A 26,622-nucleotide genomic window follows, 5' to 3' on the forward strand; every position below is an offset into this window, starting at 1 on the left:
GCTAAAACAACGGCCAGTCATGTGTAAAAACATGAATGTTCAAAAATAAAGACGGGAGGGGGGGGGGGGGTCAATTGACCCCCTCACCCCGTAAATGACGGGCCTGTGAAAGTGACTATACGCAATAAAGTGGGAAACTACGGTGGTAAGATTCTGAAGTTAGGATTTGATCACACGCACACAAATCTTATAAAATACAGTCGAACCTCGTTATAACGAACTGAAAGGGACCATTAAAATCGATTATTATAAAACGTGGTTCGCTTTATCCAAAAAATAAAAAATAAGACAAGGATTGCAAAAAGTTCATTTCAGCAGTTATTTGTTTTAAGCGTGTTCGAATTAACGAGGTTCGACTGTATTCGCAAATATAAAAAAAACTAATGTGCTCAAAGAAAAAAAGGAAATAAATTTTCTTAAAAATTTACAAAATTAACGTCCTCATATATGACGAAATTAATTTGACGAAACTAATGCTCTCAAAACTACGAAAATTATTGTTAATTTGACGAAACTAGAATGAAGAAATATTTCATTACATTTGACGAAATTCGCATCCTCAAACCACTAACAAAAGCAGTCTCTTCAATTTGACGAAATGTTCGCTCGGAGCATATCCCTGAAAGTGGTTTCGTCGAAAACGAAGAAAATTTCGTCAAATTTGAAAGTCCATTATTGAGAGTGCTGTTCATCCTAAACACCCTGCCTTCTGTGCGTCCTCGAACATGTGCTCCTTTAAACTTGTGCCTCTTCATTTTTTACTTTCTTCTATTTCTAATATATAGAAGTATTGGATAAGTGCAAATTTTTGAATTTCGAAGGATTCGAACGTTTTGAGGTGTGCCGAGATCATTTCGACCATTTTTGGAAAAAGTCTGTGCGTGCCACGTATGTGTGTAACCAGTTTTTTCTGGCCGCTCTACAGCAACCGCATGAAATCAAACGAAATTTGGTACACTTATGTGTACCTATGTGAACTTGTGCCCATTGGTTTTTGGCGTGTTTTCCTCCAAAGGGGGGGGGGGGGGGGGAGATGGAGAAATGGAACTGAGTTATGCGTACCTGCTATTCCCCGAAAAGTAACAGGCGGAATCAAATAAAACTTGGTACACATGTTGCCCCTAACAGGTAAATGTGCTGATTCAATTTTAGTGTCAATAGCTCAAACGGGGGTTGAGCTATAGAACATTTTGTCTTCAATTGTGACTGCTATATCTCAAGAAATAGTGAACGGAATTAAACAAAAATTTATCGACAAGTAGCCCTTAGAGGTTATAAGAGCCGATTCTATTTGTGTCAATAGCTGAAAAGCGGGTGGCGCAATCTAACGTTTTTTTTTTTCCACTGTTGGTGCTATATCTCAAGTAATGCTACGTTCTGGATGAAATTTGAAATAAATGTGAATCCATATGTAAACAGGCGTTAGTTCAATTTTGGCACCCATCACTCAATGGGGGGGGGGGGCTAATTTTTCTTGGGCGAATAAAAATAGCTTTCTAAATGTAACAAAGATAAATCGTAATAGACTGTAGTCTGCGTATTTCGCATGATTTTAAACTGTTGGAAAATGACCCGATAATCGCGATGAAATAAACTGTTGCCACCTTGTGTTTGTTAACAAACAAATGTTTGTAATTTTAAGCAAGGCTTAAAATAATTTTCATTCTTTGCTTTTGGGATAAATCGGAATGGGGATGGTCGTCAAGTTTTGGCGTGTGTAATTTTGTTTTTGTTGGGAATATTGCTTCCATGTCAAGCATGGGGAGGGATAGAATCATAAGAAAGATATAGAAGAAAGTTTCGTGATGGCCACAACATACTAGTTTCTTCTCTTTTTTTGCACCTTTAAAACTGCGTGATTTCATTTTTTAAATTTTTAGGACCTGGTCGCTTTTTCTTTTTTAGCTCCCTCTGTGCAGTTTACTTTCGTTTTCGCCCTCGAACCTATGCGCACGAATGCTGGTCAGGGTGTACGAACAAGAGTACTTTCAACCCCTAACTTAAATTGAAAAGCTAATAGGAACAATTTAAAAGTTACAAAATACATCACAAGTGTTACTAAACTCATGTTTACGAGCGCCAGCAACGGGTGCATTTTTCACTCCCGCTGACTTTTAAATAAACTAAACAAGGTCTACAAAATACTTAGGAAAAAACTAGAAAATACACAAAGGGAAATATGGTTCACTTTCATGTCCATGAGCACTGGGCTGGTTCAAGAGAGGGCACTTTCAACCCTTGGCTTTTATAAAGAAATTGTTGAAATTGGCTTGAAAAAGTCGATTTTAAATCTTATCACTTTTAGATTTTAATATTAACATTCCTTTTATTTATTTTTTTACTTATTGAAAACCTTTCCTTTACTTAACTTTCTTCGCTGAATAGTTTCAACAAAGATAAAAATACACACTGAATATTCGCTTTTTAGAAGCCCAGTGGCTCTAGAGCTTCCACGCCACAGGTCCGGGTTCGATTCCCGGGTTGGGCTTGGTCGACTCAGACGTTCATTCCTTCAGTTGGTTGATAAAGTGAGTACTAAGGGTGCTTGGGAGCTAAACACTGGGGGTCCAACGTTATAGGCTGACCACCTAACTGTAACATCTGCTCTTGCAGTGGCGGATTTACTAGGGGCGGGGGGGGGGCGACCGCCCCCTCCGTGACCGTCATTTTCTGAAGCCAATGATAAAATTGAAAGAACTACTGTAAATCACTACTAATCTTAAGTACATTCCACAAATTTGCTTTAAATTAATTTTAGAAAGTTAGTGTAGTCTAGGCTTGGACAGCGTTAACCCACTTTTCAATTTAAACCTAAGCTCACCTCTTCCCTTTTTTTCGAATTTTGATAATTTTTATATTTCCATGTGTTTTTCAACCTTTTCTTCCAGGACTACACTTTAAAGGTATAATAAGAAATTGCTATGATTTCGAACTGCTGTTTCCAACCCTGGTGGGGATCGCCCCAATAGGCAATTTGACATTTCAAGGGGGTGAAAAATCGTTAGAGGCGATTAGTATTGAAAAGACAGGATAAGGGAGGAGGACATTTGACTCCTTGCCCCTCTACATGTCGGGTGGGGAGGGGGGGGGGGAGTGGCTTTCACGGTTTTCAACCCGCCACCCCCTTGAATAGACTAAATCTGTCCCTGTGCTGTTGCATCCCACTTCCCTTGGTCAGGAAAACTGAGATGAGCACATTAGTCCTGGGCCTTCATGGGCTGTCGTTCCACTGGGTTTGGTTTATTCGCTTCAAAGTAAATATATTAATCTATATATAAAACCACGAATGTGTGTATATAGTATATTTGTATGTATATATGTGTGTATGTTTTTTTAAACAAATCCACAGTTTACGTCGGATCTCTACCAAATTTGGCAGGGAGGTACTTGGGCACCCGAGAAAGAACGTAGGGGTTTTTCGAACGCCTAAGGAATGAACTGGTCAAATTTTAATTTTAAAACCCGAAAATGGAATTAAATGGTTCTTTCTACCCAAAAAAAGTCTCCGATTTCTTTGATTCAGGTCCCATTCGAAAGACCCGCGAAAAACACCCCCAGTTCCTTCGAGTTTCAAAAAAAAAAAAAAAAAAAAGCTGTAAAAATCACCAGAAAAAAATTAAAAAGCAATGCAAAGCATAATGGAACAGAAATTTTAAATCGGAAAAATATAGTTTGCACGATCTCATTTTAAATTAGCGTTCAGAAGGTTGCCACTTTTCTTTTTTCTCGGTTGCGATTTAATAAAAATTTTGTTTTGAGGTAAAATTTTCCCCTTTTGATTATTATTTAGCGACTTACCTTTTTATTTTTGGGATTTCAGTGTCATTTCTAGAGGGTTTGCGTTTAATTTTTTCGGGAACTTTTGATTTGCCGTTTTCTTTCTTTGAGAATGTATTTTGACTGGAAATTTTGTAGTATTTTTTTTAATTGAAGCATGCTTGTTGAACACGCGTCACTTGGACAATGTTTTTTTTTCTAGGTAGACCGTGCAAAAAGCCGGGCAATGCAGCTAGTTAAAAATAAACGAAAAAAAAGTTGAATAATTTTTTGCGATTTGCATGCAGGTGAATCCCGACCCCTCCCCCATATTTGGTTTTGTCGGCTCACATTGGTGTGGTTTTACCTCGAATTGTGTGATAATATTTAGAAAATATTCTTATTACTTTCCTGAAAGTACAAAAAAAAAAAATTACTTTTTTAAACACATTTAACCAATCATTTATTAAAATTACTTCACTGTTGTTACTGTCGATTTCCGTGGAAAATAGGGGGGTAAGAGCCACCTAAAGAACTTAACCCTCCCCTCTAGGATCTTTCTAAACAAATCGTAAAAATTTCGAGGAATAACTTCATTCCTGTCCCTTTGCAAAATAAAGTTTGAAATTGAGCGTCTAAGACTTCAATTTTGAAAGATCCCAAAAAAGCCCCGCACCCTCCCCCCCTGGTTAAACACCACCTTTTGTTTAAACACCCAGAAATAAATTAAAATTTGGTTCTTAAGACATCAATTTCGCAAAATTTACGATGGAGAAATCCCGAATCCCCTATTCTCGGTCTAGGAAGATTGCGCACCCGGAAACATTGGGCGCCGAGCACATTGTGCCCAGTGTTCCTGGCGCCCTAAGTGATGGGCGCCCAAACTTCCCGGAGCCCAAAGTTCCCATTTCGGGCTGTTATAATAGGACACAGACGATATATCTGTGGGGCTTTCTCCTTTGTACCCATCAAAAATGACCCTAGCTTTCCCATATTTACAAGTAACATGCACTGCATTGCTGGCATATTTCCTTGAAGCTTGCAGATCAATTCCAAAAAAACATTGAGAAGGTATCTTCCATATATAACATATGACACCAGCTGTTTTGTGATGGATCTTTTACTTCGGGTAATAACACTTAAACGATACAGGATTTCTTTCCTTATAAAACCAGATTCATCGAATACTGATTTAGGATCAGCGCATAACTCGTACTGGAAGTTTAGAAATTGGTTATTGCATTTTTACTGTACATACCATTCGGTGTAAAAGCTGGTTTGAGTTGACACATCTTTACAGATAGTAACTACTCTAACATAAGCTAGAGACTTAACTGCATACTTCTTTGCAAAGAAACGCTACTAAATTTTTTTGCCTTCCAATATCCTTTTATGTTACTACCTCAACGTAAAGGTCTCATCACAACTCACCTTATCAGCGACCGACCAGTATCAGCGAGCAATACCCACTGTTAGAGAGGGAAAACTTCTGGTGACTTCAGAAACTGATTGTGATCTCCACACAGAGTCAAAAAAGTGTAAATATTTAACATTCTACTGTTTTATTGCTCATTGCTCTCATCGAGACTTGTTCGACACCGTTCAATCACTCTAGTTTCTGGACCACCAAAATTTGTCACTGCGTTGGATTGTTGGGTAGCCCTGATTTAACACCTTTATCAATTTTTTTTATGCCATAATGAACTCAAAAGTTTCAGACATTGTTGCAAGTATATGTGCGCATATTTAGCACAATTCACATAACCAGCTGCGTAAAAGAGATGCAGCTTGGCGTTTGCAAACGAGAACTCCCACCGACATAGAGGATGCAGAATTGCAGCACTGCCCCGTCTCGCTATTGGCGATTTCGGTTTATCCCCCTTTACGGGGATGGCAAAAAGATGAAGTTAATTAAGAACAAGGGAAACTTCGGCCAATTTGTACTTTTTTTTTAGGCTGCCACAGCAATTTAGTTTTACATATCACTCCACACCGCTCTAAACAGTTAAATAACTCCAGTCACAACAAAATCTGTTACCCGAGGTCTCTTAGATCATTTTAGGTTGAGCGTTCTGACATTACAGTATCATTGTGTGGCATTTTGTACTTCGGAAAAGTTTAAAACCAGTGAAATTTTTTCGTGAACTTCTCTGCAACACCGTCGATTTAAGAATGGAAATTCCAGGTCCTCCCCCCCCCCCAAAGCGATAGCAAACCCCTCACTACAAGTGTTACATAGTACCCATCTTGAATAAAAGCCCTCAAAAAGAAATACCACTTTAAAAAATCTGCCTTAAAATTGTAATGACGCAATTTACGCGTGGACACCCCCGCCCCCAGGGGGAGCACTCCAGTTTGCCTTTGTCCATTAGAGTTTATTATTTTACAATTATAAAGTGGTTTCTGCGATTTGAGTAATTTTTTTAAGTAATGAAAATTTTTTTAGCAATAATTTTTAAAAAGGGGGATTATTTTGCCCCCAGCCTTGCTCCCTCCCCCAAACCCGATGCGCAAAATGCTGGTACTTTTTACCATTTCTTGCTGGAAGGGTAAGAAGTAATTTGCAACAGGTTTCAGTTTTTTTAATCTTTGGGTTTGGCCATTTTTTGGCTTACTTTTACTGTACTATTAGTGCAACAGAGAGTGCTTTGAGATTACGACGGATGTATTTCACCAACCGCTTTAAAAACCTAAAATGTTGCGTAAAATTTTCTTTGTGTAATAAATGTGTGACCTGTTTTGCATCCATCAGTTTGGCTTTGCGTGCATGTAGTGCGTCACTGTGTAACCGTTTGTTCCTTATGCGATTCTTGCTTCTTATTCTCCCCTCTAACACTTTAATAATTTGCTCAAGAGTTTTAACTCACCTGTGTACTTGTATGTATACCATATGCTTGTATGCAAGTGTCTACTCCGAGTATGTATGCGTACATACGTGTCTACCTGAATATAAGAGTAGATATACGAGTATAAGCGAGTATATAGGAGTATATCTGTATAGATAAAAACATTTGCAGATACCCATATAACGCATTTATTGGTGCATTTATGTGAATACGTCTATTTTCGTGCCTACACGAGTATATGCGTAGGCATATACCCGTTTACTGTAAAAACAATACTATTAAGTGAAATTAATATTTAATTTATATCTGCCTTATACTTCAAGATTAAGTGACATTAGAAGAATATTCTTAAGCCTAATATTATGACAACTTTACACCATCTTAAATTTTTCTAAAAAATATCGAAACTAGATTCAGCTAACGAGTAAGTTCTTTAGACCCCTGTAGGAAGCTCCTGTGCAGTCAATCAGTTCATAACTGCAACGAACAGTTTTCGAAAAAGTTAACAGGTGTTTTGATTTCAAAATTTCATATTCAATTTTTTTTTACCAAATAAAATTTTCCCAGTTTTTAAAATTGTGCATTCAAAATTTAGTTTTTAACCACCCTACTCTAAAATTTCTAAATTCATTCGACAATTTATTTCCAAGCTATAGCCATTTGACGTATGACCCACTTTACCCCCATTGACCACTTTCCCCCACCCAAACCCTACTTATCCATACAAAGATTAACTTTTTAGTTCATTTTGCTACAAAAGCGTGTTTAGTTTTTTAAACTATTTTATTTCAAGTAATAGTACGAATATCCGGCTGCAAAATTATGCACTCATCGAGTATAAAGTCAAAATCAAATTTTTACATAACATTATGAAAGGAGAAATTTTGACTAGGTTGCCTAGCAAGAAGTCCCCCGCAAGTATTTTTATCAAATTAATATTGTTTGACATTTTGGGGTAAAAATGACTCATTTGTTATTGAAATAAACTATACTCTACTTCAAAGAAATATACCTTAAGAACTTTAAAAGTTATGGTTGCCATTGCGCAACTGGCCGCAACCTATTCGCAGCCACATGTAAACGGGTACCATTTGTGCACATTTATGCACTCATTAAATAGTCATTATTTATATATCAAATAAAAGCTAATTTTTTCTGAACCTGATAAACTAAGGTTGACTGTGCAAAAATGGCCGCAAGTGGGGGTTGCCAGCTGTTAAAGATTGCTTAGAATGAAAGAGTTAGCGCTACGCATAAGCGTATCCAGAGGGGGGCAAGATTGGGCAGCTCCCCCCCCCCAAATACAAAAATTAATATCTTCATTAAAAACAGACGGTTGTTTCAATTTCTAAATTTTTCAAAGAGTTCGGATGTAGTAACTTGTTCCTGAGTTTGAAAGTGCATACATCTTCTTTGGGAGCTCATTGAAAAGGGAAAGTAATTTGTGTTTAGTTGGGTTAGTACCGCACTCATTTTAAAATTTCATTGCTTCCAAAATCATTAAATAAAAAGGGGGAGGGGTGCTAAAACCCAGTCTCCTAACTGCCCAAGTGATGCGCCTTTTCAGGTGCGCCCCGAACTTCAAATTTTAACAGGGTGGATACTCTCAATGGGCGGAATGGAATTCCAAACTTTCATTAGGTGAATTATCATTCGGGGAACTCCAGATTTTGCCGAATAATTTTTTTTATCATATCGTCAATTAAAAACTTTCCGAATGATGTTTTTGCCATAACGTGAAACAAAATTTGCCGAAAGAATTTTTGGGAGGTCACAGTGGACAGTGACCTCCCATCAGGGTTCCCCTACGGCTGCCCCACCCCTCTCCGTTTATGGTCGAGCTGGATCCGTCCTTGGTTGTACGAGTTTTTAAAGTCATCGCGCATGCGTCAATTGTTAGTGTTCTCAACCTACGCAACGGTGCAAACAGTAATAGAAACAAATTTCAAATGCTTCAAAAAATAAAATTCATAAATTTTTGTGTCATTACATTTGAAATCGCAACTGAAAAGGCCCATCATTTGTGCAGTTAGGAGACTAGTTTTTAGCAACCTCCCTCTTTATTCCAAGATTTTGGAAGCAATTTCTAAACTGAGTGCGGTATTAACCCAACTAAACACCAATTACTTTCAGTTTTCAATGAACTCCCAAAGATGTATACACTTTCAAACTCAGAAACAAGTTACTACATCCGAAATCTTTGATAAATTTAGAAATTGAAACAACCGTCAAATTTTTTTAATTCTAAATACTTTTAATATTTGTAGTTGGGGGGAGCTGCCCAACCTGCTCCCCCTCTGGACACGCCCATGCGTAGAGCTGGCTATTGCCATCCCTGTCGAACGAATACTGTAAAGCGCTAAGCAATCTTGAACAGCTGGCAACCCCCACTTGCGGCCATTTTTGCATAGGCAACCTTAGTTTATCACGTTCAGAAAAAATTAAATTTAATTTGATATATAAATGATGATTATACTTTATGAGTGCATAAATGTGCACCAATAGTACCCGTTTACACGAGGCTGCGAATAGGTCGCGGCCAATTGCGCAACGGCAACCATAACGTTTCAAGTTCTTCAGGTATATTTCTTTGAAGTAGAGTCTAGTTTATTTCAATAACAAATGCGTCAATTTTACTCCAAAATATCAAACAATATTAATATGATAAAAAATACTTGCGGGCACTTCTTGTTAGGTAATCTAGCCAAAACACATTGCCCCTTTCATAATGAAATATAAAAGTTTGATTTTGACCTTATACTCGATGAGTGCAGAATTCTGCAGCTGGATCTTAGACTAAGATTTAGATACTAAATATTGCTAACATATGTAACTCTTAAATGAAATCTTCGTGCGTGTGTTCGATTTTAATAATGGAATGTATCTTAGTATTCTATTTCATTATTTGTACTAGACATTTTGAATGCTTTATGGTAAATTCATGTGCAAACATTGTTACCCTCCGCAGCTCTGATTTGTACGTTGTAAGTAATTCTAATAAGCCACTGGCCATTTTTCCAAAGGAAAGTTGGACCCACAAACATACAAGTTAAGCTAATAAAAGCATGTTAATTAGAATAAACTAAACTTATCGTTAATAAATTAATTTGAATATACAATATTGCATTGTCATCGGGTCTGAAGTTGCATTTCAAATTGTAAAAAGAATCCGATCACAAAAGTGGGCGAAAATTGAGTTGCAAGATTATAAATTTAATTTCGGTGTAGACTAGATTAGAACGCACGCCCAGTGATTCCCGTAGGTGGACGTCAGCGAAGCCCCGCGCCATAGACCGCTCGGCCACGAACACTCAAAGTGGTGGAATGTACTAACAGTAATAAGACACTAGCTCTTAGCCCCAAGGAGAGTTACAAACATACAAGTGAAGCTAATAAAAGAGTGTTAAAAATGGTTAGTTTAGTGATATTTCGGTCAAGTGTCTTTCAAATGCAAGCAGTTGTGGCGTCTCGAAGCGGGGGGGGGGGGGGGGGTAATCTCACTTTTTCAAAGACCGCCTCGACGTTTAAAGATTCAAATTTAAAAAAAAAATCCGGGAAGATCACCAGAAACCAAATTATATGTAAATCTATCTGAATGACGTTAAGTATCAAGTTTAGTTTTGTTTATTTAAGCTTTATAATGTTTCGACCGAAACTGAAAATTTTAAAATTTCGGCGACATTTTATGAAGAAATTTCTTCAAGCACACGAGATGAAACAAGGGCGTATATAAAATGGAGGGGCTGAGGGCGCCCAGGCCCCCTCAGTGTTTTTAGTGTAAGTAGTGTTTTTTGGGTTTAGTTGCGCACACAGGGCAGTATACAAGGAGGGGGTTTTAGGGTTCAACCCCCCCCCCCCATCCCCGAAAAGTTCGGTTTGACATTTAAATATTCGTTTACATTTAAAAAATCTCCAAAAATTATTGTTCCAAAACTCAAATGTCTTTCATATGTATATTAACTGCATAAAAAGCTTTCATAATAGATAACCCAACGATTTGAACATTAGCACAAATAGCGCAAAGCTCCACATGAAAGTTTTAAAACCCTCCCCGAAATTATTTTCTAGTTATAGCGCACAAAATTTCCAAACTTTTAGCTACAAAAAGAAAAAAATAAATATGATAATGATGATTATAATGCATTTCATCTGAGATTTCCGCAGGAAGAGGGGAGGGAGGTCGCGAAGTGACCATAGTAACAATATATGTAAAATACGTATAGGATGCTATGAGAAAATTGTATTTGTTCAAAGGGTGCCGCGAATCATTGAAGTTTGGAAACCCTGCGTTAGATGGTACTAGGCAATGTCGTTCAGAAGGGGTCAAGGGATCCGTACCCTTTACTCAAGAAAAGAACGTGTCTTGGGAAAGCGAAGTTATTTCAAAAAAAAAAAGCAAATAATGTTGGGGGGATGGGGGAGAATCTTATTTCAAAAAGAAATCTTTAATTTTTTAAAACAAATGCAGCTTATTGTTTAGCAAATTAAGTTCCCCCGCTTTCACCCCTCCCCCTTTTCTACCCTCCTCTTCCTAGTCTGAAAAAGAAGGGTCTTCAAAATGTTTCTCTCCTTAACTCTCGTCCCCTGCAAGGAATTTAAAATGGGTTTTAGTTGTTCGGTTGCAGTAATCATGGAAAATAGAAGTTCTAAAGACGCATTTAGGAATTTCAGATATCAAACTTCAAAACATTTCTGGAGGAGGATCTCAGAACCAACACCCCTTCACTAATGTTACTGCCAAAAAGTGAAACTGTGCACTGTAAGATTAATTTTGAAAAGTTTAGGAAGAAAATCCCTAAAACCTCTCCTTACCTCTATAACGTCTCCAAATATAACCCGAAATTGCATTTATTACCTTTCAAAGGAGAATTCTCGAACTCTTCCTTTCCAAAGATTGCCTAATGGGAAAACACCCGAGTTGCTTTTGAAAAGCAACTTAAAATTAAAGACAAAAGTTAGACTTTATCAGGTTATTTCATCCAACACCTATTTCTTTCACCCCCTCCACCCCAGTTTTATTAATTTTTTTCCCTAGTCTGTCTAAAAGAAAGTCTTCAAAATACTACACTTTGAAACTCCCCTCCACCCACTAAAACCATTGAAGAGCTTATCAAACCTCGTTTTCCAGGACTTCAGTGTCTTTGAACCGTCCTGCACGTAACATCAATGAAGTTAGTCTGAAACGGCGTTTTCAAAATTTCAATTTCGAGAAGTTGGGCGGCGGGGTGAAGGATTTTGCTCTATTTAAAAAAAATGAATCGAGGGCAACTTTAAAAAAGTCCCATTATTTTCATTTACACTAACGTCAAATATAGCCTATAATAGCATTTTTTAAATTTCAATTTTTAAAAATTTTCGCAGAAGGCCCAAATTTTTCCTCCCCGTAGCATTACAAAACACCGTTTAAAACGGTTGTTCTTAGTTAGGACTACCATTTCAAAACATTTCCTAGGGAGATCCCCCGGACCTTCCTCTACCCCCTACTCACCAGAAGCGAGATTTAAGATTGCCCTCCTAACACTTTTTTGGTTGCGCCACTGAGTGACAGTATGAAGTCCTTGCCCCACCTCGAAAAACGGACAATCAGGAAACTGTTGCTCCACCCCCCCCCCCCCCCGACCCTCGAAAAATATTGAAATTACAAAAAGTGTGTAGGGTGGGCGCTAATCGTGTTTATATGGGTCCCCTCCAAAATAAAAACATACGCCACTGAGATGAAAAGCAAGCTCTCATAAGGAAATATCTACAATTTGTAGAAATTATCGATACCAAAGCAGAATGATCAAGTCGCAAGTAGTTTTATAGAAAAGCATTCTTTCAATGCGAGACTACAGGAAGGATGAAGCTGAAAAATTTAAATCTTTTTTAGCCCTAAATTCTTCCGGATAAAACGTCGAAAGGGGAACTGCGAAAAGTTCTCAAATTTTCAAATTAAAATTAATGATTACATTATAATCTAGTTTGTTTTCGCTGCGATATACATATTTTCAATTTGAGTTTCTAAGTAAACAACTAAGAAAACGAAATCTTAAGTTGAGAAAGCAAAGAGATGCATCATATTAGATGATCTACTTTGGAAAGTGCTCTCTGAAATCACATTTGAGTAGTAACGTGAATCCGAAAGGGGGAGGGGGTTGAGATCTTTAACGGCTAACACAATTAATGAAAATGAGAAATGAAAAACAGTAAAAAGTTTGATTAATGCAATGGCGGATATAGAGGGGAGCATTCCGGGACCTTTTTCCAGCACGGTAACTTCTGGGGCCAGCAGTGGCGTAGCTACAGTTTTATCCGCCTAGGACGGTGCCTCTATTTGCCGCCCTTTTATCAAGACATATCCAACGCATTAATCTAAAATTACTGCCCTTAAATTGAAAACTTTATTTACAGAACGAAGGGAAACTAATTTATCCGTATTCTTCCCACAAAAGGGGGGGGGGGGGAGAGGCTTGTCAGGTGCCTACTCACGGAGAAATATTCTAAATTTATATCAAAGATAGCAGTTAAACTTTTGTAGGCAAAGGGGTTCTTTCTCGAATCGAGAAAGATGAAGTCCGTTTTAGCCTTTGGTGGAAGTCGAAAAAACTAGAATATTTCCCTAAATTTAAGTTTTAAAAATACATAATTTTAAGTCTATCTTAGAGGACCTTATAGGGATGAAGAAGGTTCAGGGGCTCACTACGGAAACATTTCTACTTTGAAACACCGAGAAGCGCATTTTAATTCAAACCGAAACCTTAGATTTTGAAGGGGGTTTTTCCTTTGCCTCCAGTAATAGATTTATATTATGATTCCCTTAGATAGTTTTTCCTCAGAACGTGCTGAATCACCGCCTCAAAAGTATGCCGCCCAGGGCGGACCTCCCCCTCACCCTATCTGCGCCACTGGGGGACGGCCAATCAACCCAATTTCTGCATTTAAACGCTGAAACTAAAAAAGTTAAAAGGAAATTATAACGGCGACAGATTCAAGATTTCTCCAGCCTCAGAGAAAAATCTATAATCCGGCACGGGATGAAAAGAGATTATACATCAGTTTTCACGTATGGTTGAAATGAAATTAATGGCAACTAACCACAGAAACTCTTATTTGATAACGGTGAATATTTACCTGAAATCTATTTTGTCCTGCAAATCCGTTCATGGGCATGTTAGAAACCGGGAGCCCCAGTTACCTTGTCCACCCATGCCCGATGGTGAAAAAACCACCACCAGGTTGCGAAAAGGAAGGATTGAATCCTTGTGGAATAGAAGGCTCTTCTATAAAAACAGGTGGTGGAGGCCTTCGCCTGCGAAACATCCCAAAGAAGGAATAGGCGGGAGTTACAAAGCTCAGCGAGAAAGTTGCCATTGCAAATGTGGACAGGAATGCTGCTTCAACATAGGAAGCAGCCAGAGTCAGTATGAGTAGCAACATTAGCTTCATGGTTCTCTGCAAGAGAAACAGAAATTATTTTAAAGTTTATACGAATTCTCAAAAACGGAACAATACCCATTACAATAAAAACACTTCGCTCTGAAAGCAGCAAAAAACAAATTAACTCTCCAGAATTCACGTCTAAATGAGAACTAGCCGGTGAGCATACGCGTAGCGTCGGGGAAGGGGGGGGGGGCACGTTCCCCCCCCCCCAATTTGCTGGACACTTAACCTTTTGTCCCATAATTATAAAAAAAAAATGCACACAAAAATAAAGAGATTTTCTAATTTGCATGGTCTTAAAAATCCTTTCAAGACAATCTCTGCTAATGCTAGGGTAGAAAAGCGGCTTGGGGGCGTTTTCCACAGCCATTTTTTCGAAATTGTTATTTCTTTGTTTACGTTAAGGAGTGGGAAGTTGAGGTTCTCCCCCCCAAAAATTTCAGCTCTAAAAACGCGGTTTTTATACGATCTTCGGAGATTTTAGGGAAGGAGAGATCCAGGGCCCACGTCCGGAAATGTTTCGAAAATGAAAGATAAAAAAATGCAATTGTGGGCTATCTTTGACCGGAAATTTTGAAATTGGAGCTCCAAAATACAATTTTTATTCGACTTTCAGTGATGTTTAGGGGGAGTTTTTGGGACCTTTACCCAAGTAATTATTTGAAATTCAAGCTCTTAAACGGAATTTAAGACCTATTTTCAATGATGCGAAGGAAGGGGGGCGGGCGCTTCTTCAAAAGATTTTCGAAATTTGTCGTTAAAACGAAGTTTTAGACGATCTTTAATAATAATGAGAGGAGAGGTTCGGCACCTGTCTTCGGCAATTTTCAGATAGTTTAAATTTCCAGAAACGCAATTTTGAATTACTAGCTGACTCGCGCAAAGCATTTGCTTTCAAAGGGAGTATTTTCCGATTTCAATGCAACCTCGAGATGCTATAAACTAAAGCATTGATGAGTAAAGTAGCAAAATACATTCAAAATATACCCTTTCACAAAATTAAACTGCGATTTAACTTGTTGAAATTAATGTTTTGTTCCCCGATTTTAACAGAGCTGCAGTTAATTCTGCTATGAGTAATTTTGCATATTTATGGAAATTTGGATAAGAATTCTGAAGAATAAAAACCCCCATTAGACAATTTTTGGTCCAGATTTTGAACCCGCGCCATTTTCCTTAGTAGCAAGCTGCTTTATAGAACGCAGGACAATGTGTCTTCGCTCTCAGCTGCTATTCATTGAAGTAATGTGTAATAAACAAAAAACTTTTTTGGCCCAAAAAAAAAAAAAAAAAACAATTTTCAGACCGTGGATCTATTTTTTCGTCATTAGTAAACACGAAAAGCCTTAAAATGAGGTGTAAATTATGGAATTTGATGAAGGAATAAATAAGATCTCGTATAGCACGGGCGGATCCAGGGAGGGGGGCCATGCCACCCCCCCCCCTCGAGAAAATTTCAAGAATAGTTAAAATCTCCTTTTTTGAGCAAAAATGCAAAAAAAAATCCCTTTATAACACATACTAAGTCTAACAATAAGAGGTCACCATGGTCACTCCTGATAAAGTTTTAAAAATAGTTAACCTTTTTTAGAGCTAAAAATAAAAAAAATCTTATTCCTTCCTCGAAGTCTAACAATAAAAAAACGCTGGAGAGCCAAACCACACAGAGGAAGTTTCAAGCATAGTTTTTTAAACCCTCTTTCTCTTGCTTAAATTGAAAGAAAAAACTTCACTGTAATTCATGGGAAGTCTAGCAAGAATGGAAACAATGCCAGAGGTAGGGAATGGCCACCCCACGGAAATTTCAAAATATATCAAGTATTTGGGTTCATTTAGTATAATGGGCTCGTCTCGTTAAATGTGTTTACTTCCCCCACGGAAGAAAGAAAAGTTTTTACGAGACTTGATGCAGTGCTATGTAATTATTCTTTATTCCCTTTTCAATATGGAGCCCTCCAAACCACTCCTCTTGTTAATATTACTAAAGATTGTCTACAAACCACGTTTTAAAAAATAACTTTTAAAAGTTTCCAGGGGAGGGTCTCCCACCTCTCATTTTCGTCAACATCGTTCAAGACCGGCCTACATTGTTTTAGCGCTTAAGTTTCAAAATGTTTCCGGAGAAGAACTCTCCTCCCCTAACATCACTGAAAGTCTTCAAGAATTAAGTTTCTGAAGCTTCAATTTCGAAAAATTGCTGGTCCTCAAAAAGTTTTCGAATATAATGGGCGGGGGGGGGGGAATCGCACCCGAACCCTTAATATTGCGAAAGACAGTTAAAATGCATTTCTAAGATTATAAATCGGAAAAATTTCCTTAGATGGGCTCTCAAGTCTCTTCTCCCTCTAATGTCAAAGATCGTTTAAAACTGCATTCTTAGAGCTATTATTTCGAAAATTAAACATGAGAGCGCCACCGATACTCTTCTCTCCCCTAACATTACCAAAGATCGTCTAAAATGCGTTTTTAAAGACTACAAATTCAAAAGCTTTCCGGGGGAGACCCCTTTACTTCGTAGTTATTATACTTACGATTGGTTCATATCTGCGTCCTCTTAAATCAGAAGTCCAATACAGTCGCCTCAGAACACAGCACTGATTACAGGAATACCACTTTGAGGCGACGATATATGCACACGTTTGTTAAGAGGAAAATTATTGGGAAGTATGTTAAAACTTGCGTCGCCTAGTTGAAAATTCCCTTAAATTATCTACTGAAAGATGGGTTATATTGATATTTGTAAAATTCAAAAGTTTTTTCAAAAGCATCGTATTTTTCCAAATGACCCCCTCCAAGAATTCTGTCTGGAATCCGCCCCTGTCGTATAGCGACAGAAAAAACAGGCTAAAGAAATATATAAGATAGGGTGTTCGGGGACTCGTCCCAGAAACATTTTCCGGGACCTAATATTAATACAAATTGATTGTATGTGACTATCTATTCTATGTCATCGCTACTCTTGCTGAACGACAGAAAACTCAAACCAGGTATCAGGGCCGATCCTAGCAGGTGTGCAGAGTGTGCACCGCACAAGGGCGGCCAAAGCAAGGGGCGGCCGCAGGCCGCATTATATAGTTCTTTTAATCAAGCAAAATTGCCCAAGAATTTCTCCTAAGATAACATAAGTCGAATAAATATGCTGAATTTTAAATGTTCAATTATCAAAGTAAGTGCCAGTTCTCCAACAGCATGGCATATTAAGAAAAATGAAATGTTAGGGCACATTGTGTTGCTTCATTATCCATTAATATCAACTCTTTACACACATGCTTCATTTGGTTGCAAAATTTGTGACAGAACTGGTAATCAGGCATTGGATACAGGGGAGGGGCAATGACGAAAATCCCCCCCCCTCCCCCGAAGCATGAAAGGATGCCTTCTAAAGGCCACTAATGCTTCACCCAGCCTCCCAAGCTTTCATTGACCTTAAACAATGAAAACATATTTTAAGTAAAAACGAGCTGATGTGTGCATCACATGACTTCCTTTTACTCCAATTTTGATGTCATTTTCTCATTGACAATTTTAATGTGATTCAATAGTTTAATCTCTAAATCGATACCTATTACTTTCTTCAAAGATATAAATTGTACCTAAGGAGTTTTTAACTAAAAGTTTTCTAACTTTTTACATAAATTCATCCTTTTTCTGTTTTTTTTTTTTTTTTGATTAGAACTTGATACAGAAATTTAAAGAATGATTTATTTGGGCGTTAAGTATTAGTCAAAACATGCGAATTACTCTTCTGGGGCGGCACATTAAGTCTTTGCATACGGGCGGCCGATACCTTAGGATCGGCCCTGTCAGGTATTTATTAGATTTGTATTTTTTCCATCTACTTGTTCACATAATTATAAGACTTTGCAGAATTTAAAACTATTTCCATACTTCCTCTGAAATTAAACTGGTCCTTAATTTTTCCCCTTCGACATCTTAGTTTCGCCTTTCCTTTCTTCCTTTTCAAGTCCATATCACCGACACATTTCCAGCCGAAGAGAAAAACCTAAGACGCGTTTTTTAAATGTTTTTGAATTGGCTCATTTGTACCCTTAGGGGAAAATTAAAGGCGCTCTAACCTTGGAATGGTCAAGGGCCTTGGAATGTGTCAAGTCAGAGGTATGCAAAGCCTAAAATTAAGCACTCCCCTTCTTGGCGACGGCCCTGATGCCCCCACCCCCCAAAATGTGGTAACGCTACGCCTCTGCGCGGTGAGAAATTCTCATGACTTATTTCCCTCAAAAAATGCTAAAGATGACTGAAAATATTTCCGTTTACTATTTCTCTAAACACCACATGTAGTTTAAAATACTTGCTGAAACAAATAAAATATTTGAAGCAAAATAAGTTTCTTTGTGTGGGAATAGGTTGCTCACGGCGGGAGTTACGAAAGGTTAAACAAGTTGAAGATCTGACCTTTTACTATTGAACGATTGTTGATACTAAAAGTTAGATTCAGACTTTCCCAGTTTGAAATTTTGGATTAAGTAGTTACCTTGATCTTTGACCACTCATAGCCAAGAGCGGATCTGATTTAATGAAATATGCACTAATAAAAGGCTTTCACATTTACATCAAAAGTAATGATTTTTGATGCTCAACTTTTTCTTCTCATGAATCACAGTATGGTGAAGCGAACGTAAAGGGTCTCTCCAAATTTGACAATATAGCAGTATTGGATCTGGAAGGAGGCGGGGTGAGTCTTGCTCGTACCCTGGGTGGGAACTTCTGAGTTTGTTATTATTAAGAGATTTGCTGAAGCATGGATCCAAAAGGAGTTGTAACTCCCCCTGATAAATCAAATTAACCCTGAATTAGCGTTTCTAAAACTTAAAATGAGGAAAATTTCCCCGACCTTTAAGATCTTTCCTATACTGTCACAAAGCTTAAAATGTATTTTCAAGACTTGAATTTTGAAAAATTTCCAGGAGAGCCACTAACCATCCCATTCTCCTTTAACTTGGCTAAGCATATCCTAAAACAGCGTTTTGTGGGGCTCTATTTTCAATCCTCCCCCCTTTTTCGCTGTCTAACGTTGCCAAAGAAAGCTTGAAAATGTGTTTTTAAGGCTAGAGTTTTGATCCAGCAAAAACTAAATTGTTTTCTTAAACCCTCAAAAAATGTCAAAAGGCCTTGAGTCTCGAAACATTTCCAAAGGATAATGACCACCCTATCCCTTCCCATCTCATCTTTTAGCCTATTACTTAATACCAACAAATTCCAGAGGGCGGTCAAGCCCTGACGCTTTCTGTAACGTAATTTAATAGTCTAAAATGTGCATTTAGGACATCAACTTCGAACTTTAAAATCCCCAGCTCATCCATTGTCTCCAAAAATAGCTTAAAGTAGGGTTTTTGAAAGTTAAATTTCAGAAAAATTACTATTGTAGGGATCTCAAATGTGCACGAAATCACCTAACGTCACAGTTGGCTCCAAACTTTTCGGGTGGGAAACCCCCCTCCGAACCTCTCAACGTTGTTCGTCAAACAACGGTCTAAAATCGCGTTTTTAGGACGTCATTTTCAAAAAAGTTAAGGGGAGACGGGAAAACCATTTGACTTCCCAACATTTGGGAACTTATGCCGTCAAAGATAGCCTTTGTTGCGTTTTTTGAAGCTTCGGCATCTGAAAATTCCAGAGAGCTCCCGAACGTTCCCTATTTTCTTTAACGCCATCAAAGATAGACTAAAATTGATTTCAAGTTCGAAAATATTTCGGGAGGAAAGTCCAGTCTTTGTTGGAGTTTGGGGAGGCCCTTACACCACTAGATACAGCCTACAGTTACGTGTTTTTCAGGTTTAGTTAAAAAGCTTTCCGTACAGCGCCTCCGAACCTTCCCCAGTATCTTTCAAGTATTTATAAACAGCTTAAAATTTCCTTTAACATCTCAATTTCGGAAAATTTGCTTGAGAAGTCCGGACCCCCTAACGTCGCCAAAGAAAGCATAAAACAAATTTTGAAAAAATCTGGATTGAGCTCCAAGCCCCTTTTCTATACGAGTTACTTAAAAAATTGCTTAAAATTCCGAATTTTGACTTAACTTTTGGAATATTTCGTTAGGGATCTGATTTTTTTTCCTTCTGTTGGAAAAATACGAAGGAAAGATTATAAGTTTCTTTTTCTTCGTTATTAAAAGCTTAAACACTTGACTTTTTAATGTATTACCTATTTCCCATCAAAAGGGCGGGAAATTGAGGAACCGCCCCGGGCGGCAGACAGTGTAGCTACGCCACTGGTTTGTGTACAGAAAACTTACGGTTGAAATTAAGTCACTTTAAGTAAATTCTAAATAACATGATGCGTTTACCCTAAATCAACAATGATCATAGCAAAACATAAGTATTTGTATGCTCCATTTCTGTATCCCTCCGTTCCAGTATAGATGTAATGGAGGATATACAATCGGAAATTGAGCATACAATAGATTTTTAAAGTTGTAAGATAGATGTGTACATTTTAATTGGTTCAAATCGTGTTCCTACGTACAAGATGCAATGTTTTAATTAAAAGTTATTTTTAAACTTTTAAAATACATATTTACTATCCGTTACCCTCCGTTCACATCCCAAATTTTAACTACAAAAGAAAGTTACAAAATCACCAATAAAGACTGACTAACTATGAGAGTAAAAAGGTGCCTAAAGAACAATATAAAGTAACTTAAAAAAAATTGAAGATTTTTTTTTTTCATGAATTCCAACTTCAAAAACGTACGTTTTTTGTATAATGAGCGATATGCTGACGTTAGAAAGTAGCGACTTCCGTGCTGTCTTAAATGATTTTTTTTCTAAAAATAGTGAAAATGATCCTCTAACCCCAATTTTTCGACATTGAAATTCCAAAACGCAGTTACCGACAAACTAATGATTACAGGAACACTCAAAAATCATTACGAATTAAAAGTTCTGAAAAGCGAAGTTTTTAAGCAATATTCAGGGGACTAGGGTGAGGGTTTAATGGTCTCGCCCTTAGTTTTTGAAATTAGTTTTTTCATTTTCAAATTTCATACAGGATCATCTCGCTATTTAAAAAGGACTGCGTTCTAAGTACCTGGACAAAATTGAAATCATTTGACGATTTGAATGGTATTAAAAGGAAAGGTTCGAGACCTTTGTCCGGAAGTTTTCCGAAATGAAAGTCTTAAACGCGAATGGCACACCATATTTGAAAACGTTAGGGGCTCTTTTTTTAGCTACAATTTTGAAAAATTGCAATCGTAATCGATTTTCTATGTTGTAAGAAGTCGAGGTGATTGGTAGTTCTTCCCCCTGGAAATTTCGAAAAATTGAATCCCTGGAAACGAGATTTGAGATGCCCTTTGATTTTGGCCGAGGGAGGAGGCTTCGGAGCTTAGAATTTTAAGTATTTTCTTATTTTTAAAGAAACAAAATAAGAGAGGTGGGGGGATGAACAAAATATGAAGCGTGGGCCGTGATTAACTGAGCAATAATCTGCAATTATCAAAAAAATTAACTTTAATATTCTTTTTAAAAGAAATTACTATCTTTTCACAACATATTGTATACTTTTTCCAATTAAAATTAAATCTTTTTTACGAGAAGCGTTCATTTCTGCTCTTTAATATGGAATATTTTTCAAAAAAAAAATATATTCTGTTTTATCTGGAAGGAAGGATGGGGGGGGGGGGGGGGGGGGGTATATTGAAAATTTCTTAATAAGTTGCTAATTCGTTGCATTATTGCAAAATTTCGCGGCGTCCCTATAGAGGCTTCATGGTTCCTCTAAGAGCTGCACATTTCGGGAATAATCACCAGGAACCTTACTAAAATACACCCCTAACACATTAATACGTCCAAAAGCGCTCGGTTTTAGTTTTGCCTGAGAGCATTCTTTTAAATACAGTGATAGAGCCATTTCTCTAATCCAAGTTTTTCCCATTTAGGGGCGCCGCGAAACGTGCAAAGATTTCATTACTTAAGCACCCAATTATTTGCGACGTCGTTGCAAATTACCCCTGTAGAGGTTTTGTGACTCCCATGGGAGGCGCTTTCTTTTCTTTTTCTTTGCTACTAAAAAAATTTTCCCACCTTTTCTGGAGCGGGCGTTTGGTGAAAGTTGCACCGGGACACGCACCGCAGCCCCGGTGAGCCAGGCCACCCCTAACTGCTATATTAGAATTAGCAATGCGTGTTAAAACTAAAGGTTCTGGGGTGTTTACTATCAAAACCCCTTCTCGGCGCCCCTGAAAGTTGTCGATTAAGACGCCATTTTCAGTTTCGATGTTAGTGCCACTTGCACACCTTTAGCTAATATTGTATTAATGGGGTAAACATTTGACGAGATAAAAATCAAAACACTTATTTAAAAAAATAGTGTAAAATATTGAGTTTAATATATTTTTTATCTCTATAGCTTTTTTATTTTTCAAATAAAGTTTCTTTGCAAGTGCAAGATTCTGTAAAGACCCTTTATTTCTTCACGAATTTCGAAGCAAGTTGTTTTATTCGCAAAGCGATTGGAATCTTAATTTGGTACTACATGCCATTAATATTATGGTTATACCAAAAAAGTACCATGTGATTTCTTTCATTTTTCACTTTTCTAAGCTGAAACAGAAGTCTAACATTCTTCAATTTGGTTCCTTGGTCAAAATGGAAAAAAAAAGTGATTTAAAAATCAAAATTTAGAAATTTTCTAGTCTGTTACTGCGAGAAACAGCTATTTTATTTGACGCCACTCTTTTCCTTTATAGTGGACTTTTCTTGCAAATAAAAAGAGGTAGTTATTCACCACATTGGCTTTTGAGTTGATATTAAAACATAGAAATTATCAGTTCAAACGTTAACTGAATTAATAGCATTAACACCAGTTTTACACTCCGGTGCGCCCCGAATTCCAATTTTTTTTTTTTTTTGGGGGGGGGGGCGGAAATTCTCAATATACTCCAATGGCGCAGCCAGAAAATTTTTCTGGGAGGGGTTTTCAAAATCAAAAACTGTTGCTTTCTTTCCCATTCATTTACAATGCGTAATCAAGGGCGCCCATATAGAGGGTAGGGGGGCTCAAGCCCCCCCCTTAGAAATGAGAACTTCCTCGCTTTTAATGCTTTTTTTTTGCTAAAATGTATAAAAATTTCTTTTCCAGCCATTAATGACTAATATGAGCCAATAATGAATAAGTTATAAAAAGTCAAATTTTAACAGCTTTAATCTGTACTGAAATCGGTTCCATGGGGAAAATATTCTGCTAAACCATGGGGAAAACTTTTGAGGCCCCCCCCCCCCACCTTAAAATTTTGCATATGGGTGCCCTTGTGCGTAATTATTCAATATCAAAGAATTTCTACAGATTAGTAATTATTCATTCTAAGTAACTTCTTAAAAACAATAATTTGTATTGATGTCACTATGAAACTAAGAAAGTGGGAAAAGCACAGAATATTTATTATTAGTTTTACTTAAATCTTATATTCATTTTTTGCGTGTTTTTCGCGAGATCACTTAAAAGCTCCTCCTAAAATACATTCAAGTCATTTTTGAATGTCAAATGCTAGCTAATAACGGTTTCGATATTTCGATGAGAATTGGTTAAGAGCCTCAGAAAATCGGGTGCGGTAGGCTTCCTCTCTCTCTAGATGTCCCTAAGAAGGATTTGTGCCGAGATGAAGTGCTGAGGGACCATGATACCCTGTAGAGCTTTATTGACACCATTTTAGCTATCTTATACCAGGGGGGACGTGGAGTGCTTATCATGGAATACAACTTTTATATTTAAGAATTGAGAAGTAATTTCTGACTGCTTCCCGTTTATTAAAAATGAAGAATGTGCTTGTGTTCTGGGAGGGGTTTTAACCCCAAAACCCCTCCCGTGGCTGCGCCACTGGCCCCTAGCATATAATCAAGTGTTATTTATGTGGAAAGGTTAAGTACTACAATTTTAAGAGGAATGTTTCGAATCTGAAAACTAAAAGTTGTTTTTCCCTTTCATTCATAATTTCACTCGTATCTAAGAATAAAAAATGTCAGAGATAACATTAACAAAATTGAAATCTATGCCACGTTAGCATTGACTTTGTTTCTTAAATACAAGACAAGTTTGTTTTTCAAATCATATTTTTCAACCTCATGAATACAATACAAGAAACGAACAATTAAAACAAAACTTACTTCAGAAAGATTCCTTTCCTGTGAAATATATATTCTTCAAATTTTTGCTTTGCTTAATGGCGCTGATGGCAACGATATTTGAGCTAAATAGCAAAGTGATATTCTGATCATCGACTACAAAGATACAGAACGGACTTGCCAATCAATTGGTTGAAAATTCCCTGCTGGTGTGTATGGTAAATTAGTCTGGGAACACTATCAACTCAAAGGGAAAGTAGCATTTTATGGAAGGGATGGCTGTGTCAGTGGTGCACGTCTCTTTTTACTGGTACGAAAGAGAAAGACAACCCCTTCAAAAACGCCTTTCCCTCCCTTACCGACGAAGCAATTGACAAGAGAGCAGCATGGACAAAGCATATGGCCTAGGGCCCAGAATCAGAAATCGGACCCCCAAACATTGTTTCGCTTCGCAACTAATTGAGTGTCTTGTCTGACATTAGCAACAGCAATTACGGCACAATTAACGTAAAACAAAAATACCTACAACCTCCACGTACTTTTCAGATTCCCAAGAAAAAAAAAACTTAAGTTTGCAAAATACTTTTGTATACAAGTATGTCCCTAATGAAAATTGCGTTTTCGACATTCGAATCGAAATGCCGCCCTTAAAATTTGCCACCCCGGACAAGGGTCCGGTTTGTCCGGCGCTAGAGCCACCCCCTGTTTACACTCTTAGTCAAATACATCTTTTGGGGGGATATATAGCCACAAACGTGTCTTTAAAATTGTATGTACCGAATGATTTAAAATTGTACAGACTTTCGTAGTTAGTATTTATTTTTCCAATAGCAATGAAAAGTAGAAATATTTTTTTTACTTCGACAACATTTAGTTTTTCTGAAAGGGCGCTATATTTCAATGCATCTTCTGAACAGTCTACTAATTCTGAACTCTTAATATCTTTTTGACTTTTGGGCGCAAATGTTTCAAGTTCGTTATTTTTCAATGGCGATTACTTCCCCAAATGCAATGTGGGGCACTTGAGGACCATATAGAAAGTTACATTTCATACTTTTTCACTAACATTCTTTCCCGCTTCAAACTTTTTAAATCGTAACTTTGCATCTTGTTTTGATCATTTTTGAAATTCGAAGTTTCATTTAAAACAAATGAACTTTGGCGAAAATAAAGATCCCTCAGATTGAACGGGAGCACGCTGCACATTTTAAAAGCCGTGTGAAAACCATAAAATTACTTTTTTTTTTAAGCATACACTAAAAAAGGATACATGATCATAGAAGGCTCTTCAGTGTTTTGTCGGCAGATTAATTTCAACGAATTTCACTTAATTGCCGATTTTTTACATTGAATTTAAAATTTAAATCAAGGAATAGTCCTTTAGATTGTAGAAATTTTAATTCCCATTTCCTAAACAAAAAAAAAACTTAGAGGTTAGGTCGACGATGTAGAAGAGTAATTAAATTCGACTATGAAGTATCATGCTATTTTGAAACAGAACTATTTAAAGAACCTACGCAATGAGTTCGTCCCGAACATGTGAGCAAAGTATTAAATTCAACAATGATTGCCGTTAATTTCTCTAAAAAAATACTTTCACATGAAAGATCACAGAAAGCTTTTGCGTCAAGTCTTGAAACTCAAACCCAATTTCTTTTTGAACTAAATTGCCATTAAGTTCTTTATAATGCTCGGCAAACAAGGTTACCAGACCCTTAAAGATTTCATAAAGCAACTTCATGACTTACATGTTAGTTTAATAAGTCCTAATAGAAGAGGAAAAATTCATTTCCATTAGCTCACTTTTAGTACCAGATTTCTTGAAAATAAACTTCATTTTAAGTTAAATTCTGCTGAATCATTCCCGTAAAACAAATAGAATGAGAAACTAGTGTCCCTGAAAAAAACTCAGCTTTGTTAAGTATTTAAGTAAAATTTTTTTAAATAAAATTTTAAATGCAGAACTTTAAACAAGGAATTTCTTAATAAATTCATTGCAACCTCAACATTAAATATCACGAACGGTAAAATATTCCAATTAAACCCATATTAATCAATCAATAATATATCAAATGATAAAAAAATTAATCTTAAAATTAAACAAAAGCTATCAAACGCTCCAAAATATTATTTCCTTACTATTCATTATAGCTTCATGCAATCACTACAACACAAATTAATTAGAGCAATAAAAATCATGCTTACTTTTTAGTCTCGCTAAGCAAAACTCCCGAACACCACGCAACGAAGATTCAACAGCACAGCTACTATCGACTGCCAGTTCAACCTTAAATTTTCAATGGGTGAGAGTTTAAAAGTTGAGTTGTGATGCTTATCATGTAAATCAGAAGCAATGGAAAGAATGGATAAAGCTCCCCCTCGTGGAAAGTGATAAAAAGTAGTAACTTAGTTAAGACATCAAATTGAAAGTTTAATTTTTGTCAATAACTAAGAAATTTCATTTGAGATAATTCCCATCTTGAACATTTCCTAAATGCATACAGTTCTCATAAAAACAT

At 37.0% G+C, this 26,622-nt stretch overlaps 1 protein-coding gene across 1 annotated transcript in view; it reads right to left on the minus strand.

Moving 5' to 3' along the window:
• The window catches only part of LOC129218756 (uncharacterized), a 46,663-nt gene extending 20,248 nt beyond the window's left edge, over window positions 1–26,415 (minus strand). The window contains exons 1-2 of the mRNA XM_054853080.1: window positions 26,309–26,415; window positions 13,713–14,033 (exon numbers count right to left, since the gene is read on the minus strand). Coding sequence (XP_054709055.1) covers window positions 13,713–13,751 — 39 coding nt within the window. The 5' untranslated portion in view covers window positions 13,752–14,033; window positions 26,309–26,415. The remainder of the gene's footprint in view (window positions 1–13,712; window positions 14,034–26,308) is intronic.
• Window positions 26,416–26,622: the final 207 nt, after the last annotated feature.

Source organism: Uloborus diversus, chromosome 3 (assembly GCF_026930045.1).
Source record: "Uloborus diversus isolate 005 chromosome 3, Udiv.v.3.1, whole genome shotgun sequence".
NCBI classification, from domain to species: domain Eukaryota; kingdom Metazoa; phylum Arthropoda; class Arachnida; order Araneae; family Uloboridae; genus Uloborus; species Uloborus diversus.